At 41.0% G+C, this 21,523-nt stretch overlaps 1 protein-coding gene across 1 annotated transcript in view; it reads right to left on the bottom strand.

The window, feature by feature from the left end:
- Window positions 1–4,960: 4,960 nt before the first annotated feature.
- Mocos (molybdenum cofactor sulfurase) overlaps window positions 4,961–21,523 on the bottom strand; it is a 48,694-nt gene continuing 32,131 nt past the window's right edge. Inside the window, exons 11-15 of the mRNA XM_027935752.2 lie at window positions 19,520–19,644; window positions 15,370–15,475; window positions 12,136–12,274; window positions 7,065–7,169; window positions 4,961–5,328 (exon numbers count right to left, since the gene is read on the bottom strand). Coding sequence (XP_027791553.2) covers window positions 5,176–5,328; window positions 7,065–7,169; window positions 12,136–12,274; window positions 15,370–15,475; window positions 19,520–19,644 — 628 coding nt within the window. The 3' untranslated portion in view covers window positions 4,961–5,175. The remainder of the gene's footprint in view (window positions 5,329–7,064; window positions 7,170–12,135; window positions 12,275–15,369; window positions 15,476–19,519; window positions 19,645–21,523) is intronic.

Consider the following 21,523-nt stretch of genomic DNA (forward strand, 5'->3'; position numbering starts at 1 on the left):
ACAGGGGCCTTTACAGCTCCTGATCAAATCTCTTACTGATGCTTTTTATCATGTTTTTGAGGTATGTAAAAAGGAAAGCAATTTGTTCATTCATTAAACAATAGCAGCTTTCCATGAGTGAGGTGAACAGAGCATGGACACCTGAATTAGAGGCTCCAGTTCAAATCCCAGCCTCACCACTTACCAGCTCAAGAACCAGAGACAAGTGACTTACCCTTTCTGTGCCTCAGTTTACTCATCTCTAAATGAGATGATTGATAGCAGTAGTAGCTTGCTCATACATGTGTTAAAGAAGATCAAGTGATCTAACACACTTGTAGGGCTTAGAACAGTTCCCACACTTACAAAGATACAGCCAGTTTAGCACAACAGTGAAGAGACCAACCTGGGCCCAAATCTCACCCCTGCTATGTACAAGTTCCCTGATCTTAAGTGGGTCACTTAACCTAAGCCTCAGTTTCCTCATTTACAAAATGTAAAGATTACATACCTATCCCATAGAGTTGCAAGAATTAAAGTTCCATAAGGCATTATCAATTTTCATTCACAAATATTGAAATTAACAAGCTCTGTTAAGGAAATAAGTACGTTTTAATGTATAGAGAAGAATACTTTTTTGTATGTATCAATTTTAAATACTACAGTCAAAATTCCAATATACTGCTCTGCCACTTCACCAAATGATCTGTTTTCTTCCACATTTTATAACCGAGTGGGAAGCTATCAGCTTCCACAGAATTAAATGTTGCTGAATGAATTAATGACTCACATCATTAAGTAACTTTATTTTTGAACCAGCTAATTTGAACCACAAGCAAAACATATTAGAAGAGTCCAACTATTATGAATTCAACATAAGCATTTTTATTCAGTTGGGACTTCTTAGCAGAAACCATATTTCAACAGGTTTATATGTTCTTTCTTAAATTAGGGACCAAACAGTGGGGGCAGGGGGGTTGTTTGTTTGTTTTTATGATGACAGAATTTTTATTTGAAAAATAAAAAGTGTTAACAAACAATAAAACAAATCCATTACTGTGTGCCATATGATACATTTCGGAATGAACAATTAAACAGTGTGTTTTAAGTGTTTCACTCTAATTTCCAAACAGCAAAGCAAGTTACAGAAAAGGTGGTTTTCCTCATGAGAATAATGTTGTAATAAATGACTAATTATTTTATTGGTTTCTGCTCAACTGTCATCTGACAGCTCCTCAGATGTCCTGTAGGAGCTGTAGGTATCAAATGCATCTTTTTGTCCCCAGCACCAAGCATGGTGATCATCACAACAATCAATAAATACTCATTGACTATAGCTAGTGAGACGACTAGGAGGAGATGACAGGTACATGCATGGAGCCCAGAACAACAGCAAGACGAGATTTCAAAGGGATGATTAAACCAGGCACTTATCTCCTAAAGAGCTGCCCAGAAAGTCCACAAGAACTGAGCTTATTGCAAGAATCCTGGAGAGACCATCAAAAATAAAGAACAGAGGAAAATAAGCATTAAGAAAAGACACAATAAAGGACAGGAGTTAGTATTTGCACAGAGAAATGTCTAGAATCCTAGGCACAAAGCATTCAGGGTCTTATGTTCCTCTGACAGGGTGGCAGCTTCAGAGGTTATTTCTCTTTTTGCTCAGCTGTATTTTCTACTTTTCCCACAATGGGCATATTATTTCTGTATCAATTTATTGTTCTCTGTGAGCTGGGATCCAACCTCTGAAAGTTTTTTCCTTTCCATAACCTGCATTGGCCACTTCTGAAAAGGGGTTGTGCTCTGCAGAATACACAATTTCTTCAACTGAGTAGCTTTGTTGTCCCTCTTTCTTCCCAAAGGAAGAAAGAGGTCTAGAATTCTGTTTCTACATTTCCAATAGTTTCAGTCCTTTTAGTCCAGGATGGTGGTACTTTTGCTAATACAAAGCTCTTGGGGAAAATTGAGGGGTCTTATTTTGGTCAACTCTATATATTAAAAGTTGTGTGACAATTTTTTTAACTTTATTTTATTTACTTATGTGGTGCTAAGGATTGAATCCAGTGCCTCACACATGCTAGGCAGGTACTCTACCACTGAGCCACAACCCTAGCCCCTGTGACAATGTTTAATCAAGAACTTTGAGTTCTTTGGCTATATTAGGTTTTTATGGTACTACACATTCAAAGGTTTCTGGAAGTCCAGTCTACCTTAATTATTTCAGATTTCTTATCTAACAGCACGACGGCTGTGGCCTTGATGTGGTTCTCTCTAGCACAAGTTTATCTCTCTCCTTTGGAACTTTGCTGAAGCTGCAAAAAAGGAACCCCAATATTCTGATATTTTTTTCCTATTGTTTACTCTAACACGTCATTTCGTTGGCATGAGGTTGGTGTCTCCGAAGACAATAGACAACAGTTTGATCAAATATTTTACCATGGTGTAACAAAGTTATCTACTTTCCAAATTGAAATATTTAGAACCTTACTATCTGCTATCCCTCCTCCTCTGTTCAGCCAATAATGGGCTTGGGGGGGTGGTATTTTAGTAAGGTACAATCAGATACCAGGTTCTGTATCCATCATAATTCTTAGAAACAACAAAATTAACACCTGCAAGATTAAGCGGAAAAGAAGTGGATTAAAGGATATTGTGTAACTCATAGGTTCCCCCCAGAAGACTAAGAACCAGTCATGGAGGCTGCACAGGGTAGACTCCTGCAGACTGTGCCAGGCACAGCACCGCAAATCACCACCATGTCTACTGCCACCCAAACTGCCTCCATCAAGCCACAGGGATTTTTACTTACTTTTTACAGCATTTAGTGTTGTTTGCCAGAATATTCCTTCCACTTACTAAAAAATTACTGGTTTATAAATGTTGATGCTTTATCAAAATTGTTTTCTTTATTTATTAAGATAATTAGACTTGCTTTTTTTAATCTCTTATTGTTTAATTTTCTAAAATAAAAGCAACATATAGTATACTTGAAGTAAACCCTACAGAGTCATAATGTATAATCATTTTAGAGACTTCTGGACTAAGTTTGCCACTTTTTAAAGAATTTCAGAACTTATGTTCACTAGTGAGAGGGGGCCCATAATTCTCAGTAATGGCTATATCAACATTACATATATCGAACTCCTGAGCAAAGAAAATTACTAATTAAAAGAGTTTATATGTCCATAAAAGAAGCAGTTCATTGAGAAAACAGCAAGCTTAAGTGTGAATGCACCAAAAAAAATGTAGCTTCATAAATCAAAAATGGATAGAGCAGAAAAGAGAAAGAGACAAATCCACTTTGTAGTTAGACATTTTAGCAACAAGACACACGATACAAGGAAAGAAAAATACAACCTAGTATCCCTCATGAACACAGATTCTCAACAAAATAGTAGCAAAGCAAACCCACAGGGTTACCTGGGAAAGCAAGGCTGTTTCAATATTTGGAAATCAATCAATGCAACCCTCCATGAATATGCCCACAGAAGAAAAGGCAAGTGATCATATCACAAGGCAGTTAAATCATTCTGAATTTTAACAAAATTCAAATCCATTCATAATAAAAATTTCCAGCAGCCTAGGAATAAAAGGGAATCTTCTCAATATGATAGAGCTGATCTATGAGATTTCTATAAATAAATCATACAGTGAATGAAAGATTGAATACTTTATCCCCAAATTGAGAAAAGACAAGTATAACTACTATTTTGGGGGGTGGGGGAGTGTACTGAGAATTGAACACAAGTTCTTAGCCACTAAACCACATCCCCAGCCCTTTTTTTATATTTTATTTTGAGATAGGGTCTCACTGAATTGCTTAAGTCCTCTCTAAGTTGCAAAGGCTGGCTTTGAACTCACAATCCTCCAACCTCAGAGCCACTGGGATTACAGGTGTGTGCTACTGTACCCAGCAGTATATCCACTCTTAAGACACTCATTCAATATTTCTGGAATTCTAGCTGGGGCAATAAGTCAAAAGGCAATAAAATTTATAGAGATGAAAAAGGAAAAATTAACACTTATATTCAAGGTAAGATGATTTTTCATGAACAAATTCTAAAAGACATCTTTTTTGAAAAACTAAATTGTCAAGTTTCAAAAGGTCACAAGATATGAGATGACCCATGAAAGTAAGTCCTATTTCTGTACAACAACAATGAAGATTTAAACATAGGCTTTAGTACTTTTTATGCACAGCCTGTCAGGAGCACCATTCTGTTCTTACCAACTAGGTGGATTTGTGCAAATTACTTTGAACCTTGGCTTCTCCTCTAGAAAATAGAGCTAAAAACATGATTCTCAGTGAGATAAATAGGAATAGGAACACCATAAATGTGAAGAGCCCTCCCAAATGCCTCATTTTTCCCCCAGTACTCTATCCTACCTCACTTAGCTCCTGTTATCTTGTACAGAAGAAAGAACTTGTTAAAAAAAGACAAAATCCAGTCTGGCCCCTGCACTAATCTGATTAACTTCAAACTTGTGAACTATGCTCAAAGTGTCAACTAAAAAGGGGACAAGGATGGTGGTCAAGGACAGGAAGTAAGAGAAACAGGAAGTTCCTGGATCACCATATAAATATTCTGGTCAAAACTCCCCTCAAGGAATGTGGTCATTAATCTGGGCCCACTGCCACCATATACACAGGAGGACAGAGACATCTCATGCCCTCAAGATCAGTGGGCATAGACACCCTTCATCAGCACAGAGAAGTTGGAAAGAGGCTGAAGATTCTTCCTAAGAAAATGGTGAAATAAAGACTGATAGTAGGTTCAAGAGTCCTAGTTCATTTCATAAAAACTTTATCTGGAGCCTGTGCACACCTATGATTCTAGCTATTGGGGAGGCTGAGGAGGCAGGCTTGAGCCTAGGAGTTCAAGGCCAACCTGAGCAACATAAGGAGACACCATCCTTTAAAACAGAATTTTTCCTTTGACCACAACAGATCATATTTCAAATATATATGAAAGCCTCACCAGGTATAGGCACAGTATTCAGTCCTGAGGCCTCGGAACTGCTCTTCTGGGTGCAGCCTCTGCAGATGTGCAGAGTGAGAAGTCAGAGAAAGCAGAAGACAGCATGCGCTTACCTCCAAAGAAAAGAACTGTCCTTATTTAAAGACCAAGTTCTACTAAACCAAACCTTAAGAATAGCAGAAATCATTGTAAGAAAGAAAATTAATGCACACAAATTTTAGGAGCTAACATCCTGGTGTTTCTTCAGAGCAGGTAAGTTGTGGAGTTCCACATTCTCTTTAGACACAGGGAGCACCTGAGATCCCACAGACAGGAAACATGGAGAAGATAAATCCAAAGATTCATGCATCAGGTATACACCAAAGTTCACCTGTGAACAAAACAGGGACAAGAAAGGCTAGGTTGTTTTAGTGGTTAAATCAACTTTATAAATAATAATCCTTACAATAAAATTAGATCTCTAGAAACACACTGGGCCAAGTTACTTGGTAGGTTCTACCTGTTACATAATAGAATACAATGAATATGAGGATAATCCTAATTCCAGACCTCAAAGGTTCTCTTTCCAAGGTGTCCTTTACCTACAGTCACCCCACATGGCTTTCTAGCTAGGTGATTCTTTTTGCATTTCTCATACATCCTGTGCTTCCTGCAGAAGCATCTTTTATCTGCCCTTAGCCTCTGACCTCTGCCAGGCTGATTTCCTCTGTTCCATAATGCAAAAGTCATTTGGGAATCAAAATGGCCAATTCTGCACTTTTCCTTGAGAATTAAAAATTATAAATTAAGCTCTCTGAGTTCCCTCAAAATATAGATGGAAGGTCCAAAATGAAAAATTATGTAAATCTGCCTAAGGTTCACCATCAATGAAAGTGAGCCAGTAAGAACCCTTAGGAGAACATGATATACCCCCAGATCTGTTAGTTCCTGCATAACCTCTGTGGATGCTTTTGTTCTCAGGCTGCAGGCTTGGGAATTAACTAAATCTCAAGTTCATTCCTTAAGACTTATGCTCATGTGGGTAAAGAGTACACAATCCCCTCTGTACTCTCTTGGCAACTTTCTATCTTAAAGTATTCTAAAATTTAAAAAATAAAAGATTTGTGCAACAATGCTGAGAAACAGTACTCCTGTATACCAGAGACTTTGGGCCCACCCATCCCTTCTGTAGGTACCTCTGTGTGCACTATATCCCCAGTGGATGTAGCCTTCATCAACTGGGCAGATGTCTTGGTATAGCACTCAAGTGCAATACCTCTGCAGACCACATCTATATAGACACTTGTATAAGACAAAAACTGTGGAACATAACCCTGCTTTTTTAATTTCTATTAAAAATCTATTAGAGATTGAACCCAGGGCTTCACATCTGCTAAGCAAGTGCTCCACCACTAAGCTGCATCCCCAGCCCTAAAACCCTGCTTTTGAATGAACACAGTACAGAACATTTAACCATGAACTACCCTACCACCTTAGTGTTAGAAATTGATTAAATGTTTGCATTATTTCCGTTAATTTTCTCGAATTCTTTTATGCTTCATGATCGCTTCCTTGGCTCCCTGGAATTCTTCACCAAGAAAGAGTCTCAAAAGAAAATATGAGACTGAAAACAAATGTTCCTAAGAATGAACATGTTAGCTCAACTTTTATAACCTGGAATCTATAACAACAACATTTAATCATTTTAACCTTCAAGAAGATAAACTGGCAGGAATACATATATATATATATAGTAAACTTTACTGAATCTATGTATTACTCTATTCACAGTAAGGCATTTGACTCTCCATGAGATCACTGCAGTGAAGAAAAGAATAATTGGGACAAAAGAAATAACCTTATTTATTTTGATGCTCTCTATGTCCTCGACAAAATTTGCAAACATAAAAATACGTAATTTTTTTTAAAAAAAGAGGAACCAATGTAAAGGAAAATAAGATGGAGCCACAGACAAGGTCAGGACCTTAAAACTAGCACACCAGCCTTGGAATGTGCAGCAAATTCTCCACTGGTAAAAGTAACTTGGCATTATTATAAATATAGTTCTGGTGTCAATCATGCACCAAGATTTTTAAACAGGGTATTATATTTTGCAGTCATGCCTACCTTTCTCTCACGACTCTCAGAAAGTTTTTGGAAAACATTTTGATTTCGTTGCCCAGTTTTCTGGTCGATGCAAATCATCTGGCATCTGTGACAAGGCCCCAGAACCTGCCAGGTGAGATGGGGAAAGACAGAGTTGCCATGAAAGTAACCAGACCATCACACTTTGCAAGGAGAAATCATACAGATTGAACTTGCAATCCTCCTGCCCAAAGTGGCACTTCCTCCAAATGCCTGCTTGTTAACCCAAAAGCTACTTCTTTAGCACTGAAAAGAAAAAGACCAGTGTAGCAGTGGGGGTGTAACTCAGTGGTAAAGCACTTGCCTAGCATGCAGGAGGCCCTGGGTCCAAATCCCAGGACTGTGGGAGAGGAAAAAAAACAAAAAGCAAGGACTTAAAGAAGAGTGCCTGGTCTGGGAGATCAGGAAGGAAAGAAGGAAAGCACTCAGTGATGAGAAAAACAAATTGGGAGAAGAGAAACCCCCAGAGGGTAAGCATTGGGCCACTGAGGGAAAGCCATCAGAAACAACCTTCATGTGCTTATGTCCTTCACCCAGAAACTTCATGTCTAGGAATTTGACCTAAGAAAGGAACCAGAAGTGCAAACACAGTGTTAAATGTGAGGATTTGCCCTCATATCATTGATAGTAGGGAAAACTTGATAACATCATAAATGGCCATAGTAGAGAAGAAAGGTGACGCAGACTATGCTGCATGGATGTGACCTATATTAAAAATTAATGCATAAAGTTTTTTAAGTATAATGGGGAAATATTTGTTTTATAAGTGAAGTAAACAGGAAATGTAAAGGAAAATAAGATGGAGCCTGGGCCTGGCCAGCCTCCCTGGGCCTGGCACCTGGAGAAGGGATGCCAAGGTCCAGTAGAGCCCACCAGCCCCAGGCCCAGGCCTCAGCTACCGCCCAATAGATAATATCTTGGGTAAAAATCCTGTCACTTTGTTCATTTATTATTCATTTATTATTATTTTCATTAGAGTATTTTGTGGGATTTTTTTTTTTTTTTTTGGTTTTGGTTTTTTGTTTGTTTGTTTGTTCGTTGGTTGGTTCATACCAGAGATTGAACCCAGAACCCAGAGGTGCTTAACCACTGAGCCATATCCCCAGCCCTTTATATATTTTATTTAGAGACAAGGTCTCATTAATTTGCTTAGAGCTTCACTAAGTTGCTGAGGCTAGCTTTGAACTTGCAATCCTCCTGCCTCAGCCTCCCAAGCCACTAGGATTACAGGTGTGTGCCACCACGCCCAGCTTAGAGTGAATTTTTTAAAGTGTGTGTGTATACTTATGTACATACATCCATACATCACACAAAAACACATGAAACGTAATACCACACTGCCTAACACAGGTCATACTGCAGTAGAACATCTACATTCGGTGGCCTGCCATGATCTTTTACTGCTTTGATAGCAAGAAAATCCCCCACAAATGTTAATATTTAAAAAGGAAGTTTACAATTTAACTGTAGTGAGATATTTCTTTGATTGCACACATAAAAGATGCAAAGGTATTCATTTACTGCTTGTTGGGTTTATGTTTATGTTTCTGTATTTTTGAGACAGGATCTTGCTATGCTGCCCAGATGGACCATGAACACCTGAGTTCAAATGATCCTCCTGTCTCAGCCTCCCAGGTAGCTGGGACCACAGAAGCACATCACCCAGCCCAGCTACTGGATTTTTTTATAACCATTCCTCCTCTGCTCGCTCATGGGCACTAAAATTAGAAGCACTTGCCTACTCTGGAAGTGTCTTGGCCTGTTCTTATCAATCACATTCTGGTCAGTGGGCATTAAACTAGTGGAGAAATAACTTCTCTGTGGTACCAAAGTCAAGATGCCCAGGCCACTCAAACAAGGTGTACTCTACTGGACCTCTGTCCCACGGCTTGCCCTTGGTGCTCAGCAGACCCACCATCTCTCCAAACCTCATCTCCACATCCAGCAGCTTAGCTGGCTTTGACAAAGATTCCGGACACTGTTTCTGAGATGCCAAGCCCAGGCCTGGCACTCGATCATGCTCAACAGTGGAAACTATCACTGCTATAGATGAGGATCCCTGAGATGGAACAGGAGCCAGAACTGCCCTCAGCTAGGAAATGTCAGACTCCCTGTACCTGGCACCTGGGGAAGGGACATCAAGACCCAGTAGAGCCCACCAGCCCCAGGTCTAGACCTCAGTACCCCCCAATAGACAACATCCTGGGTACAAATCCTGTCACTTTGTTCTAAAGACCCTCTTAAAGCAGTTTCTCAAAGTAGCAGAAGGAGAAAAACTTTCCCTCTTCAAGTACAGATCCAAAGAAAATAATTTTCTTAGGATGTTGTCCTCTTAGGTCTTTTCTCTGGTACTCAATTGGTATTTTTAAAACTTGTGCATATAAACTCATTGAAAATTAAGTCAAAGAATCCAGAAGCTTGAAGGAAGAAAAGAGAAAACACTTCTCAGGGTCTCCCCTTCCCATCCTCAGGACAAACACTGTTTAGGGACTATGGCTCATCCAAGATCCTGGCACAAAACTGCATACAACCACACATCTGCAGTGTGTGGACACACCCTGACATCTGAGAAGCCACTTAGGTCTCTTTCCAATTATTCCACAATGCACGACGGACATCCTTCCACACCAGGGCAGGAAGAACCACCTCATCCTCGGGTTTTGCAATTTTCACCATGGATGACCTGGCATTCCCGTGGGCTGATAAACTTAGCTCTTCTCCTTTGGAGCCACATAAATATTCTCAATAATTTTGCAGCAGAGGTTTTAATCCACACAATTCTCTTTTTTGTTGGGATTTGTTTAAGGATCCACTTCCCAAAGTAAGATGATAAAGTCAACAGTGTAAAAGTATTTATGACTAATGATATCTGGTAAAAAAAAAAAAAATTGCTTTCTAAAAGAGATGTGCCAGTCTCAGAGCAACTGCTTCAACACAGAGTATTATCATCAATAAATACCTTCCATGGGCTGGGGTTGTGGCTCAGTGGCAGAGCGCTCGCCTAGCATGTATGAGGCCCTGGGTTAGATCCTCAGCACCACACATAGATAAATAAATAAATAAAGGTATTATATCCATCAAAAACTAAAACAAATAAACAAACAAAAAACTTCCAAAGACCTTCTAAAAGACACAGTGTTAACTATAATTATTTAATGATTGTCCATGATTCCATTTATGAATCTGTCGTAATTGGCTTAACCAACTTCCTTATGGATACTTAGGATATTCCCAAATTTTTCAAAATCACAATATTACTTCAATAAGTAATCTGGTAATATGTCTTTGCACACTTGTATGAGTATTTTTTTAATAATTTCTACCAGTAACATCATTGAGCCAAAGGGCAGGCAAATCTTAGCCTTATTAGTTGCTGTTTATTCAGAACAGCGACCTACAGACAACAAAGCATGAGGAGAGGTCATCTCAGAAAGGTTCCTTGACTAATGAGTTTTCCTTGTATTTATGTCTCAGGTATCTGTTCCAGGTGAGTTCCTGATAGTGCTCCACTCTAGTTTAGTTTTCTCTCTTCTTCTTCTTCTTTCTTTTCTTCCTTTCATCCTCCCTCCCTCTCATATAGCCAATAAGAAATATTTAGTGCCTACTTTGTGCCAGGCAGGGTATTCAAGAGCAGGCATCTTTAAAACAGCAGAGACCCCATGATGGGAAACAAGGAAGAGTAGAGGAGGTCAGGATGGAGGGACGAGGAGAAACGGCAGGAGGGCTGGAGCCAGAGACAGGTCTGTAGGACAGAATCTGAGAAAGAAAAAAGATAGCTTTATGAATGGTGGAAGGTCAGCTGCCAAGACAAGAGGAAGATTGAGATTTAAGTGAATAAACGAGATCCCTGGGACCTTTTGTTATATCATGTAATTTACCCCCTCCCCTGTCCCAGATCTGGAATTTTTTAATGAAGACTAAACATTTAGTGCTTTTCTGGATGGTCAGGTGATGGTCCCTTTCAGTGCAGAGCCTGCATGCAAGGGAGCCATATTAAAGCCAGTTTATGCCACTGGCTAATACACTACTATTATTAAACCAATTTCCTTCCCCTCTGCAGAGCAGAGTGCATTCTCTGCAGATGCGATATCCTTCTGACCCTAGTTATTTCTTATCTTTCCTGTCCATTCCATCAACAATTACGTCTTGGGTGCTAATCAGGCCAGGACCATTCTAGGTCTAAGAGGTATAGCAGGGAACAAAACAGTTTTGGTCTCCACCTTCATATGCTCTGGAAGGATGAGATGAGCAGGTACCATGCAGAGTGTGTGGATCAGGGCCATCCTTTCCAAGGAGGTACTCTCTGACCTGGGACCATGGAGCCACATGCCAGGCAGAAGGGACAGCAAAGACAAGGTGCAGAGGCAAGTGGGTTGTTTTGTTTAGGGGATGGAGAAAGAGGTTTAATATCAGAGACACAGAGCAGAAGGGGTGATGGGCTTAGAGGACAGTAGGGTCAGATCTCACAGGGACTTATCAGCATGTGAAGTACAGATTTTAACCTAAGACTCTTCTTCTCTTTCTCATGTTTTTGAAACCCAAAGATTTGAGGAGCTCAGAGCCTGGGGAGAGATGGCATCAGTGGTTTTCCCTCTGCATGCAATCTCCTCCCCAGCTGCCAGAGAGGACAGAGTCAGAGCACATGGAGGAGATGGAGTGAACATGGTCATCGAGGGATCACCAGGCTTCTGAGTCCCCCTCCACGTGCTCCAGATGGCAGAAACCCAAGTTTCAGGAGCATGAGTTCTTACAGACAAACATTCTAAGAAAACAGAGTTTAAGCCTAGATGTGATGATGACATAGAGACCGCACCAAGCCCTCTGATGGTCTAGGGGCACATTCTCTGTTCCTTATCTGAAACTGACCACTGCACACTCGTAAGAAGTAAAGGTTAGACCATTCTAAGAGGCATCCCAAAATGCTGAGGTCCTTCCGCTGAGATTCTTTGAGTAAGAAACAAGGATTTCCACCTGTCACCACCCAGGTATGGGGTTGAGGTCAATCGCCACTGGCAACCCTTGAGGAAAGATGTTAGAACTTCCTGGAACTTACCTGGAATCTCAAGGGACCAATTGAGATCTCACCCCATTTCTCTTCTTCAAAAGCCCTTGTTCCATTGGTAATGATATTGGCACGGAAACGCGAGATGAGATCTTTCATCGGGAATAATTCCTTCTTTCCATTCTCATCACTGTTTTAGACATACCAAAAAGGGTGAGTGGAGGGAGGGTGGCAGATGATTGCACTGTTGTAATAATTCAGCATGCCTGCCACCCAATGCCTGACTTTATCAACTCTACTCCAGCCTGAGAGAATAAGGCCAAGAGACACTCATGTGCTAAGGACACATCAGCAACCCCTTTGAGATATGGTCTCACCTCCAGGGAGCAGCCCACAAAGGCAGACGTAGTTGAAGAGATGAAGGACTTTGGAAATCAGATGAACAAAGTTCCAATTAATAAATTGGTTAAGAAAACACCAATTCTACAAAGTGGGACAAGATATTCAAACAGCTGTCAACGGGATTAATTGACAAAAGCACCAAGACCACACACTCTTTTGGATATTAAAACATCATAAAGAAACATAGAGGGAGTCTCTTAACTTTCACCCAATCTGCAATTTTAACCAGCCTTTGCTATTTTTTTCATTCTTGTTTTGAATTTTTGTTTATTACCACAAAATGGTGCTCTGAACCTCTATGCATCCCTCACCCCCACGCAGAGAAATGCACTGAAAATAAGTCTTAACATTTCCCCGGCAAAAGAACATACTCGGTATGATCCCATTACATTAGGTCTAAAAGCAGGTAAAACTATCTAAAGTAAAAAAGTTAAAAAAAGAGGTGACCCTCAGTGGGGTTGACTAAGAGGAACATAAGGGAAGTTTCTGGGCTATGTCCTCTATTTGATCTGGGCATGGATTATATGGATGCAGCCATTTGTAAAAATCCATTGAGCTCTGTATTTATGGTTTTTGCACTCTGTGTACTTCTGTTTTGTTTTGTTTTGTTTTAAGTCACAGGCAAGGGTCCTTGAACATGGTGGAATTTGCCCTGGAAACAGAACTGAAAAGCTACAGGACTGGGGGAGAAGGGCTATCAAGGTTATACCAATTCCTTCTGGATGATGAAGGGCATGTGAAAAGCCAGGGACCAGTTTAGATTCACCACAAGCCATGTGCAGCTCCCACACCCTATGAGAACAGCAGCTTCCTCGGCTGAATGAGAGGGTTAGCGCTTTGCAGTTCTAAAGTCCTTTGATTCTGAATTTGCATTCTGGGATATACACACTTTCTTTGTGTTTTGTAAAAGGGGAAGTTATAAGTCTGAAAGCCACTGTGCATGAGAAAATCCACTGAATTTTCAGATTCAGCACAGAAAAAAATACCATACAGGGGCCCCAGAAACCCTCGCCTTGTACGAGTCATGGGCTCAGTACTGCTGAGGTGACCTCTTAACACTGTCAGGGCCCACCTTTGACTGCCTGTGCCATTCATCAGCATTGCTCTAAACCAGATGATGGAAAATGTCGCCTCCTCCTGGTAGAAACTAGGATTGCAGTAAGTCTATATGCACCTCCTATCTTTTGCACACCAAGAATCCCACACAACTGCAGACCCACTCTCTCCTGGTTGGAGTGCTTGTGAATAAGGGTCCCTCGGGCCAAGAAAACTCAGTGAACACACAAGACCCTGAAACTTTGTCACAATTCTGTTCAGAAGGAGGACAAGCTGATCTATGGCAAAGGAGGACTGTTGTATTTAATTTCTACAAACCTATCTTTTAAGAGACCCTGGAGGGTCTGTTGGCTGTTTTCATTAAGTTGTTTTTGAGTGTGCACATGCATGCACATGACCACGTGGCACATGAGCGTCACAGGAGGCCCAGCTTCAGTCCTCCTGGCATGTGCACAGGTGTCCCTGGCCAGTGGAATAGGAATGAGGAGTGCTATCATAGCTCTGGCAAAATGAGTGGGGTCTTCCCTAATAGTCTGACTATCTTGGGATTTCAGTTTCCTCTAAAGAACAGTGAGGGGTGGCCCAACCAAGACCCTTTCTAGACCTGAGGTGACCTCCTAACACTGTCAGGACCCTCAGAAGAGTCCTGGGTGGGAATGAGTAGGCAGGGGTGCTAGCCCTGTCTGATGGTGCAACTGACAAATAAAGCATGCCTGAAATTACAATTTTTTTCAATATTTTTTTGAGTTGTAGATGGACACAATCCCTTCATTTTATTTATGTATATTTTATGTGGTGCTGAGGATTGAACCCAGTGCCTCACATGTGCTAGGCAAGCGCTCCACCGCTGAGCCACAACCCCAACCCCCTGAAATTACAATTTTAAAAGCTTTACAGCCACTCCTTCTCAGTCCTCAAAATGCCTGCATGAAGTAGGGCAGGGATCCTAGGGGACAGGAGACAATAGGAGGGTGGGCAATGAAACTGGGTCAAATTGATGGCAACTTAATTAAAACAAATGTTAAGAAATGGAACAATGAGGGGCTGGGATTGTGGCTTAGCAGTAGAGCGCTCCCCTAGCACATGCGAGGCCCTGGATTCGATCCTTAGCACCCCATAAAAATAAAAAAATAAAATAAAGGTATTGTGTCCAACCATATATATATATATATATATATATATATATATATATATATGAATGAATTAAATGGAACAATGAAATGAGAACTAGGGGTTCTCCACTAAGATCCTGAGGGTGTCAAGAAGGAGCATTGGAAGATGCTATACTATAGTTTGGATCTTAAGTGTTCCCCAAAGATCCATGTGGCAAAGGTTTGGTCACACTGTGGCAGTATTGGAAGGTGGTAGAGACTTTAAGAGGTAAGGTCTAGTAGAAGGGTCACTGGCAAAGCAGGGCGGGAACTTTGAAAGGGATTGTGGAACCCTGGTCTCTTTCTCTTTTTTTCATTAGCCCATCCTAAGGTCAGCAGTTTTGCTCCAACCATAAAGTGCCACAACAGGCCCAAAGCAACAGGGCCAACCTGGACTAGAACATCTAAAACTTTGAGCCAAAATAAAACTTTTTTTCTGAGGTACTTATTATAGTAACAGTAAGCTGACTAATAAAGTGTGGAAAAGAGAACCCTCAGGCAGATTAATAGGAACTGGTCAATAGGGCTTGCTGACTTCTCTAAGCCTTGCAGGCTCATATATAAATGAAGTCTGAACTCACTGACCCTCAGAGCCTTCCTCTGCAGGTAGGAGCTGGGCCTCACTCCCAGGGGCAGGTAGTTAACTGGTTTGCTAGTTCCAAGGAAGGGATCTTACCTGGTGCATAATTGCTGCTGAAGTTCCAGAATACTCGATGTGTTTATCAGCAGATACTGTGCCTCATTCACCAGGGAAAGGGTAGCTGCTGTGCCAGGAGGCAGATCTGAAAATGATGGAGCATTGAAAAAGAAGAGCTTGCTTTCTTGGAAGGTTAATGAATCTTGTTTGCATGAACATGCATTTTCAAAAGGTAGACACAATTTCTATAAGGGGAAAGAAAATCACACCCTGGCAAAAGCAAAAATGTTTTAAGCATAGGTCCAGACCTCCCAAAAAGCAGGAAAAATGAATTTCTAGAATGCTCAGTTTAAAATAATCTGGAGGAACCAGGTGCAGTGGTACACACCTGTAATCCCAGCAGTTTGGGAGGCTGAGGCAGAAGGATCCCAAGTTCAGTCCCAGCTCAGCAATTTAATGAGGCTCTAAGCAACTTAGCAAGACTCTCTCAAAATAAAAATTAAAAAGGCTGGGGATATGGATCAGTGGGTAAGCACCCCTGGGTTTAATCCCTGATAACAAAAAATAAATAAATTAAATAATATGGAGAAAATAACATAATAAATTTCAACAATGAAGACCTGGAGGCGATTCTTAGAGCAGGAGAGACGGGTAGAGGGGTGGAGTGGGTGCAGCTCTCCCTGAGACAGGACAAAGCAGGGGACTTGATAAGGCGGCAGGCCCAGGAAGAACTTCTGAGTCTAATCAAGGAAAAGATATTGACTTTACAAATAATGAAAGATTTTTAATTACTGAAAGGAAAATAAAACTATTAAAAAGAAACCTCAAATCCTCTGGCATTCTATCACTCAGCTTTGTTTGATGGGCCCGCCCTCACTATTTTTACCCTACCTGTTGATAAAAAGGGTTGGCTGGGTCAGGGCCTAGTGAATATCTCCAAACTGGGATTGTGAATCCCAGAGTACATGAGATGTGCAGTTCCTTTACTTCCATTTACCCTCACTGATAAAAAAAAAAAAAAAAAAAAAAAAGACTCTGCCAGAAAAGGGAGGTCCAATCCCAGCCCCTCCACAAAAGGCCCTTCTCCCACTTCACAGAGGAAAGGCCACAGGTCTCCTAAGACTCACTGGCCCTGGGGGCTGAAAATCTCCAGAATGGCAAACAAAAGCCCCATTCAAAACCCTGGAGCCAGGGCTGAGAAAATGTCTCCAAAGTTTTGGGCAAATGACCCTCCCGGTAAGTCCAATGGACTCTAATTCTTCACTGAAACACAAAACTAAAGAACCTAAGTAAGTTTTCAAGTGACAGATGATTAAAGGCATTTTAATGTTAGATCCCTGTGCTTCAGTCACGAAGTTCAGAAGAAAGGTTTGAGTGACAGTATGGTAACCAAAACCTCCTTCCTGCCCCCCCAACCCCTCATTATTACTGAAATGAGGTTTCTCAGAAGAGAGCCATGCTGAGCATAAACAGGTCTGGCCATAAGTGACTCATTCACAGATGTGGGAACCAGTGACTGGGAACCCAGCTGGTTCTGTAAAGGATTAATTTTCAGCAGTTTTTACTTTTATGTTTAATAAGTGGTTTTCAAAATATATAATATACTTATATTGCTTTCATCAATTGGATACTGTTTAAATTATAATAAAAACTCAATCCAAAAAATAATAATTTCCTAACACACATAGAGTTTTATGATCACAGAAAACTCCAAAATAAATTTAATATATTTCAATTTTAGTTTTATACAAATGTGATAGGGTGATCAATAAAAGACTTCAAGCATAAAATATAAAACACTAAGATAAAATTCTGTAGAAGAAGTGGGAAGAAAATAAAAGTTGAAGAAGGAAAAGGAACCGGATGCGGTGGCGCATACCTATAATCCCAGCAGCCTAGGAGGCTGAGGCAAGAGGATCACAAGTTCAAAGCCAGCCTCAGCAAAAGCGAGATGCTAAGCAACTCAGTGAGACCCTGTCTCTAAATAAAATACAAAATAGGGCTGGGGATGTGGCTCAGTGGTGGAGTGCCCCCGAGTTCAATCCCTGGTACCCACCCCTCCACCAAAAAAAAAAAAAAAAAGAAAGAAAATTTCTGTTCATTAAAAGACATATAAAAAAGAATACTCACGAGATTCAAATTGTATAGAATTAAGATTTCACTGGTTATGTTGAAAAAAGCCCCAAACAACTTTTACCTTAAAATGATAATATTTATAATGTGTTAGAAATAACATCCTTTTCAACTGTTTAGAATATTTTAAAAATTTAAAGGATGTAAAAATATACAAGAGGGGAATGTGACTTTTAAAAAGACTCCTAAGATGTGCCAATGCAAAAATGTTTAAAGATCTGAGGTGCAGGTGACAGGCTTGTGTCTGAACCTAACACCTTTGCCACACCCAGGCCCCAAACTCCCGCTGAATCTCTGATTTCCAAGTCTCCTGCGCTGATGCTGCCCCCATGCCAAGCCAGAAGTATCTTTCTAACACAAGTGGGGTCATGAAATGCCCCCATTAAAAATTCACTAATGAGTCCTGCAGCCACAAGATAAAGCACTGACCCCTCAGTGGCACACATTCCTTCTCTCCAGCTCTCCTGCTGCACTCCCCTGCCCACATTGGACCCTCCTAAACTCTGCCACCTGCTCCCACTGCTCCAGAGCAACCTTCCCACCTCTGGAAAACCCCTGCTTCCTGTTAAAATGTAACTGTACACTCCTCTGAAGCCCTCTGGTTCATTTTAAGTGCAGAGGATTCTCCCACACCCCTGTGCCCTTCATGTGGACCTTCATGACGTGACATTCTTTATGTTGTAGTGTGGCTGTCTACAGAGAAGTCATCTCACAGGACCAGGAACAAGGCGCAATACTCTCAGCCAGCCTCCCAGGACCCAGCCAAACCCAGCTCTGCAGCAGGAGCTTTGAATGATTGGAACTTAGAGATTTCACTGCTGCTCATTCTCCAGATAATTTATAAAAGTGGTACCAATCCTGAAAAATCCCACACTTGCATTTCTCTACCCATGGAAATGCCCATTTCTTTCTCCCCTTTAATCATGTCTTGAAGTTTACCCACATCCAAATGCTACCAATTAATCTCGTCAATGAAATAAGCATGAAATTGTCCCTTCCCCATCACACAGCAAGTCAAATTCCTTCCAAAACTTTTAAAAGTCTAAATAGATTATACCCTTTGACTCCTCTCTACATCAGAAATTTTCAAGGATTCATAGATTAACCTAGGAAGGCCCCTGGTAATTGATCATTAATAGTCAAAATGCTGTTCATATTTACAAGCCAGTCTCTCTGGGACTGGTCATTAGGCCAGCTCATCTCTAAATCAACTGGCAATGTAACTATGATCCATTCAGTCATTCATCTAGCACTTACTGAGCAACTATTACATGCTAGGTTCTGCTCCAAGATACAGCACCAAAGGGAACAGACAACAATCCCTGTTCTCACAGAGTTTACATTCTAGGAGAAGGAAAACAGAACAAAGAATAGTGAAAATCACACAGGATGAACAAAATGAGAAAAGCCCATTTACAAAATCTAACAGGGAAGGCCACTGAGGAGGTTCAAGCACAGACCAATTCTGCAGGGGGTGGGCTGCAAGGTTTCCCTGAGAAGGTGACATTTGAGTGACACCTGAAAAGGATCTTTTCTGCACACAAGGACCAGTGGACTTTCCAAGAACCTTATTCTGTACTGTTTCACTTCATTATAACAATGGCTCACAGTGGGGAAAATTTCAAAATGCTTAAAAGTTGAGTAGTTAAGATTTACAGAAGCTGAGGCACCAGGGGGTTCTAGGATTTGTCAAGGTTTCAGGTCTCTTTGGTGACATAACTAAAAACCCAGTATTCTTTGTTTCCAGATCTGATCTGAGGACACAGCAAGCCACAACTGAATTGTGCTTCTAAACATATGGGACGGAGGCTGAAGGCTTGAGCAGGGATCGGGAAGTTGGTGCTAAGCCCTCCTTGACCTCCTTGGGGGATCATGGCATCCACTCTTCCACTGATCTGGGGTCACCACAGCAGCTTTCTGCTAAGGGGGGACCACCCCTGCTTTCTGCATGTGTGAAAGTAGCCCTCTAAATCAATTTCATCAGCTGATTTTGACACGTGCAGAGTAAGCCAGAGGAAAGGGTCTCTTCTTTAAGAATCCATCCAAAATGTAATACCTTTTCCAAGTTTCTTCTTTGCATTTCGCTGGAAGCTTGAACTTTGTTTGATTAAGTGACATGGACGGCCAAAAAACTTTGACAACCAGCTTGCAACTTTTTCTCCACAGTCGTAAGTGTTTACTCTGGCAAGAAAAAAAAAGTAAAGAAAAAGATGAACTTTTATATAGTCAGATTAAAAATAGAATATTGCACAAGCCCCTAAGGAGAAGACATCCTGAAGTAGCAGGTGGCAAGAGAGCAGGAAACCTCTTTGCTGCTCTCTCTCCTGTGCTTTGAAACCCAAGTCCATGTTCCTTATTTTAGTACTGATGTTCCAACGGTAAATACATCTAACCTTTAGTTATCCAAAAAGCTTTATTAACCAAAACACTGCATTCCTCACAATGCAGCCAAGCGAAATGTACAATCAGGAATGAGCCTGATAAATAACTGAGCATGTTCTTAGATGGCAAGATTTCTATCAGAAGATTTGCTGTAGCAACATGTAAAAAAAAAAAAAAATATTTGCCCAAAAATCATTGTCCTAACTGAAAATGCACTAGAATGAATGTCTACATTGGCCAAAATAGTTAAGCTGGTGCAAAGTGCCAGGAAGAAAAGGCAGAGCTGCTCCACTCCTCAGCCTCCAGAGTGGAGACTGGGCCCAAGATGCTCAACTGTACTGACTGTCATCTCACAAGCTCCCTCAAGCACTTTCCTGGGGATGTGGCCCCTCAGAGTCCCAAAGGGATCCTCCACCCAGGGACACCAATGTCTTGAATCTTATTTGAATGTAACTTTAGTATTTAATATATTACATCATGATTTGTATGATTGTGTATGTTCACAGCAGTGCAGATAAAAACGTAATCTGGTTTGATATCCATGCAGTATTACCACCTACTAGACCTACCCACTATCAAGTTCCTTGTGCTAGCTAGTAGGTAATTAACATATGAAAACTTTTCATTATTTACTGAACTGTTACATAGTCAGCTGTTATTGTGGGGGCAGGCGTAGAATTGGTTGGTATTAGATGGCATAGGTTTTCCATAAGATTGGAAAGCTATTTCACATTTTCAATTAAGATCACAAGGGGTGCAGACATTTGATGTACTCAGTAAAGAGATTTATAAACAAACATGTACCATCAAGAAATCAAAAAGAGGGCTGGGGGTGTGGCTCAGTGGTAGAGCACTTGCCTAGCATGTGTGAGGCACTAAGTTTGATCCTCAGCACCACATAAAAATAAAATAAAGGTATTGTGTCCATCTACAACTAAAAAAAAAAAAAATTTTAAAGAAAAGAAATAAAAAAGAAGTGCTGTCACATTGAATCCCACTCTACATTTCCTAGACTTTAGCAGATGATTTATCATCAACAACCCAGATTAAGTAATACTTCACTATTATATGGTATATATGAGTCACCACCTGGACACTCTACTTTAGAAACCTGGGGACATCCTGACACCCCCTTTGCCCTCAGCCTTCTCACCCAACCCATCAGCTAGTCCAGGTTATGGTGTTTCTGTTTGTAGAATACCTCTGATGCCTACCTGATTTTCTCTCTGACCCTCGTCCTCCCCCTCATCTTACCTGTGTTGCTAGCACAGCTGCTCAGCTGGCCTTCCTGCCTACACCTCTCTCTCTTCTACCTATTCTCCACCCACCAGCCAGTCTTTGCAAAATGTGAGCCAAGCTGCTTCCCTCCCCATCGGATTGCTCTGGACTATTGCAGTAGCCTCCAAACTATTCCGGCCCTCTACCTAGCAGTGTTCCACACTCTGCAGGGAGAACACAGACATTCTAGTGGGAGAAACTCAAAACAAATAAACACACACAATATGTGGGAAACAATAAATGAGAAGGACACAAATACAGCAGGGCAAATAGAGAGGTGAAGCCAACTTCTGTGGGTGGTCAGGTGTTTATCTGAGAAGGAGGCTTTGGGGCAGAGCCCTGAGGGAGGGAGAGAATGAGCCCTGTAGAGTTCTAAGCAGTGGAAGAACATTCCAAACAG

This window comes from Marmota flaviventris, chromosome 16 (genome assembly GCF_047511675.1).
Source record: "Marmota flaviventris isolate mMarFla1 chromosome 16, mMarFla1.hap1, whole genome shotgun sequence".
Taxonomy (NCBI): domain Eukaryota; kingdom Metazoa; phylum Chordata; class Mammalia; order Rodentia; family Sciuridae; genus Marmota; species Marmota flaviventris.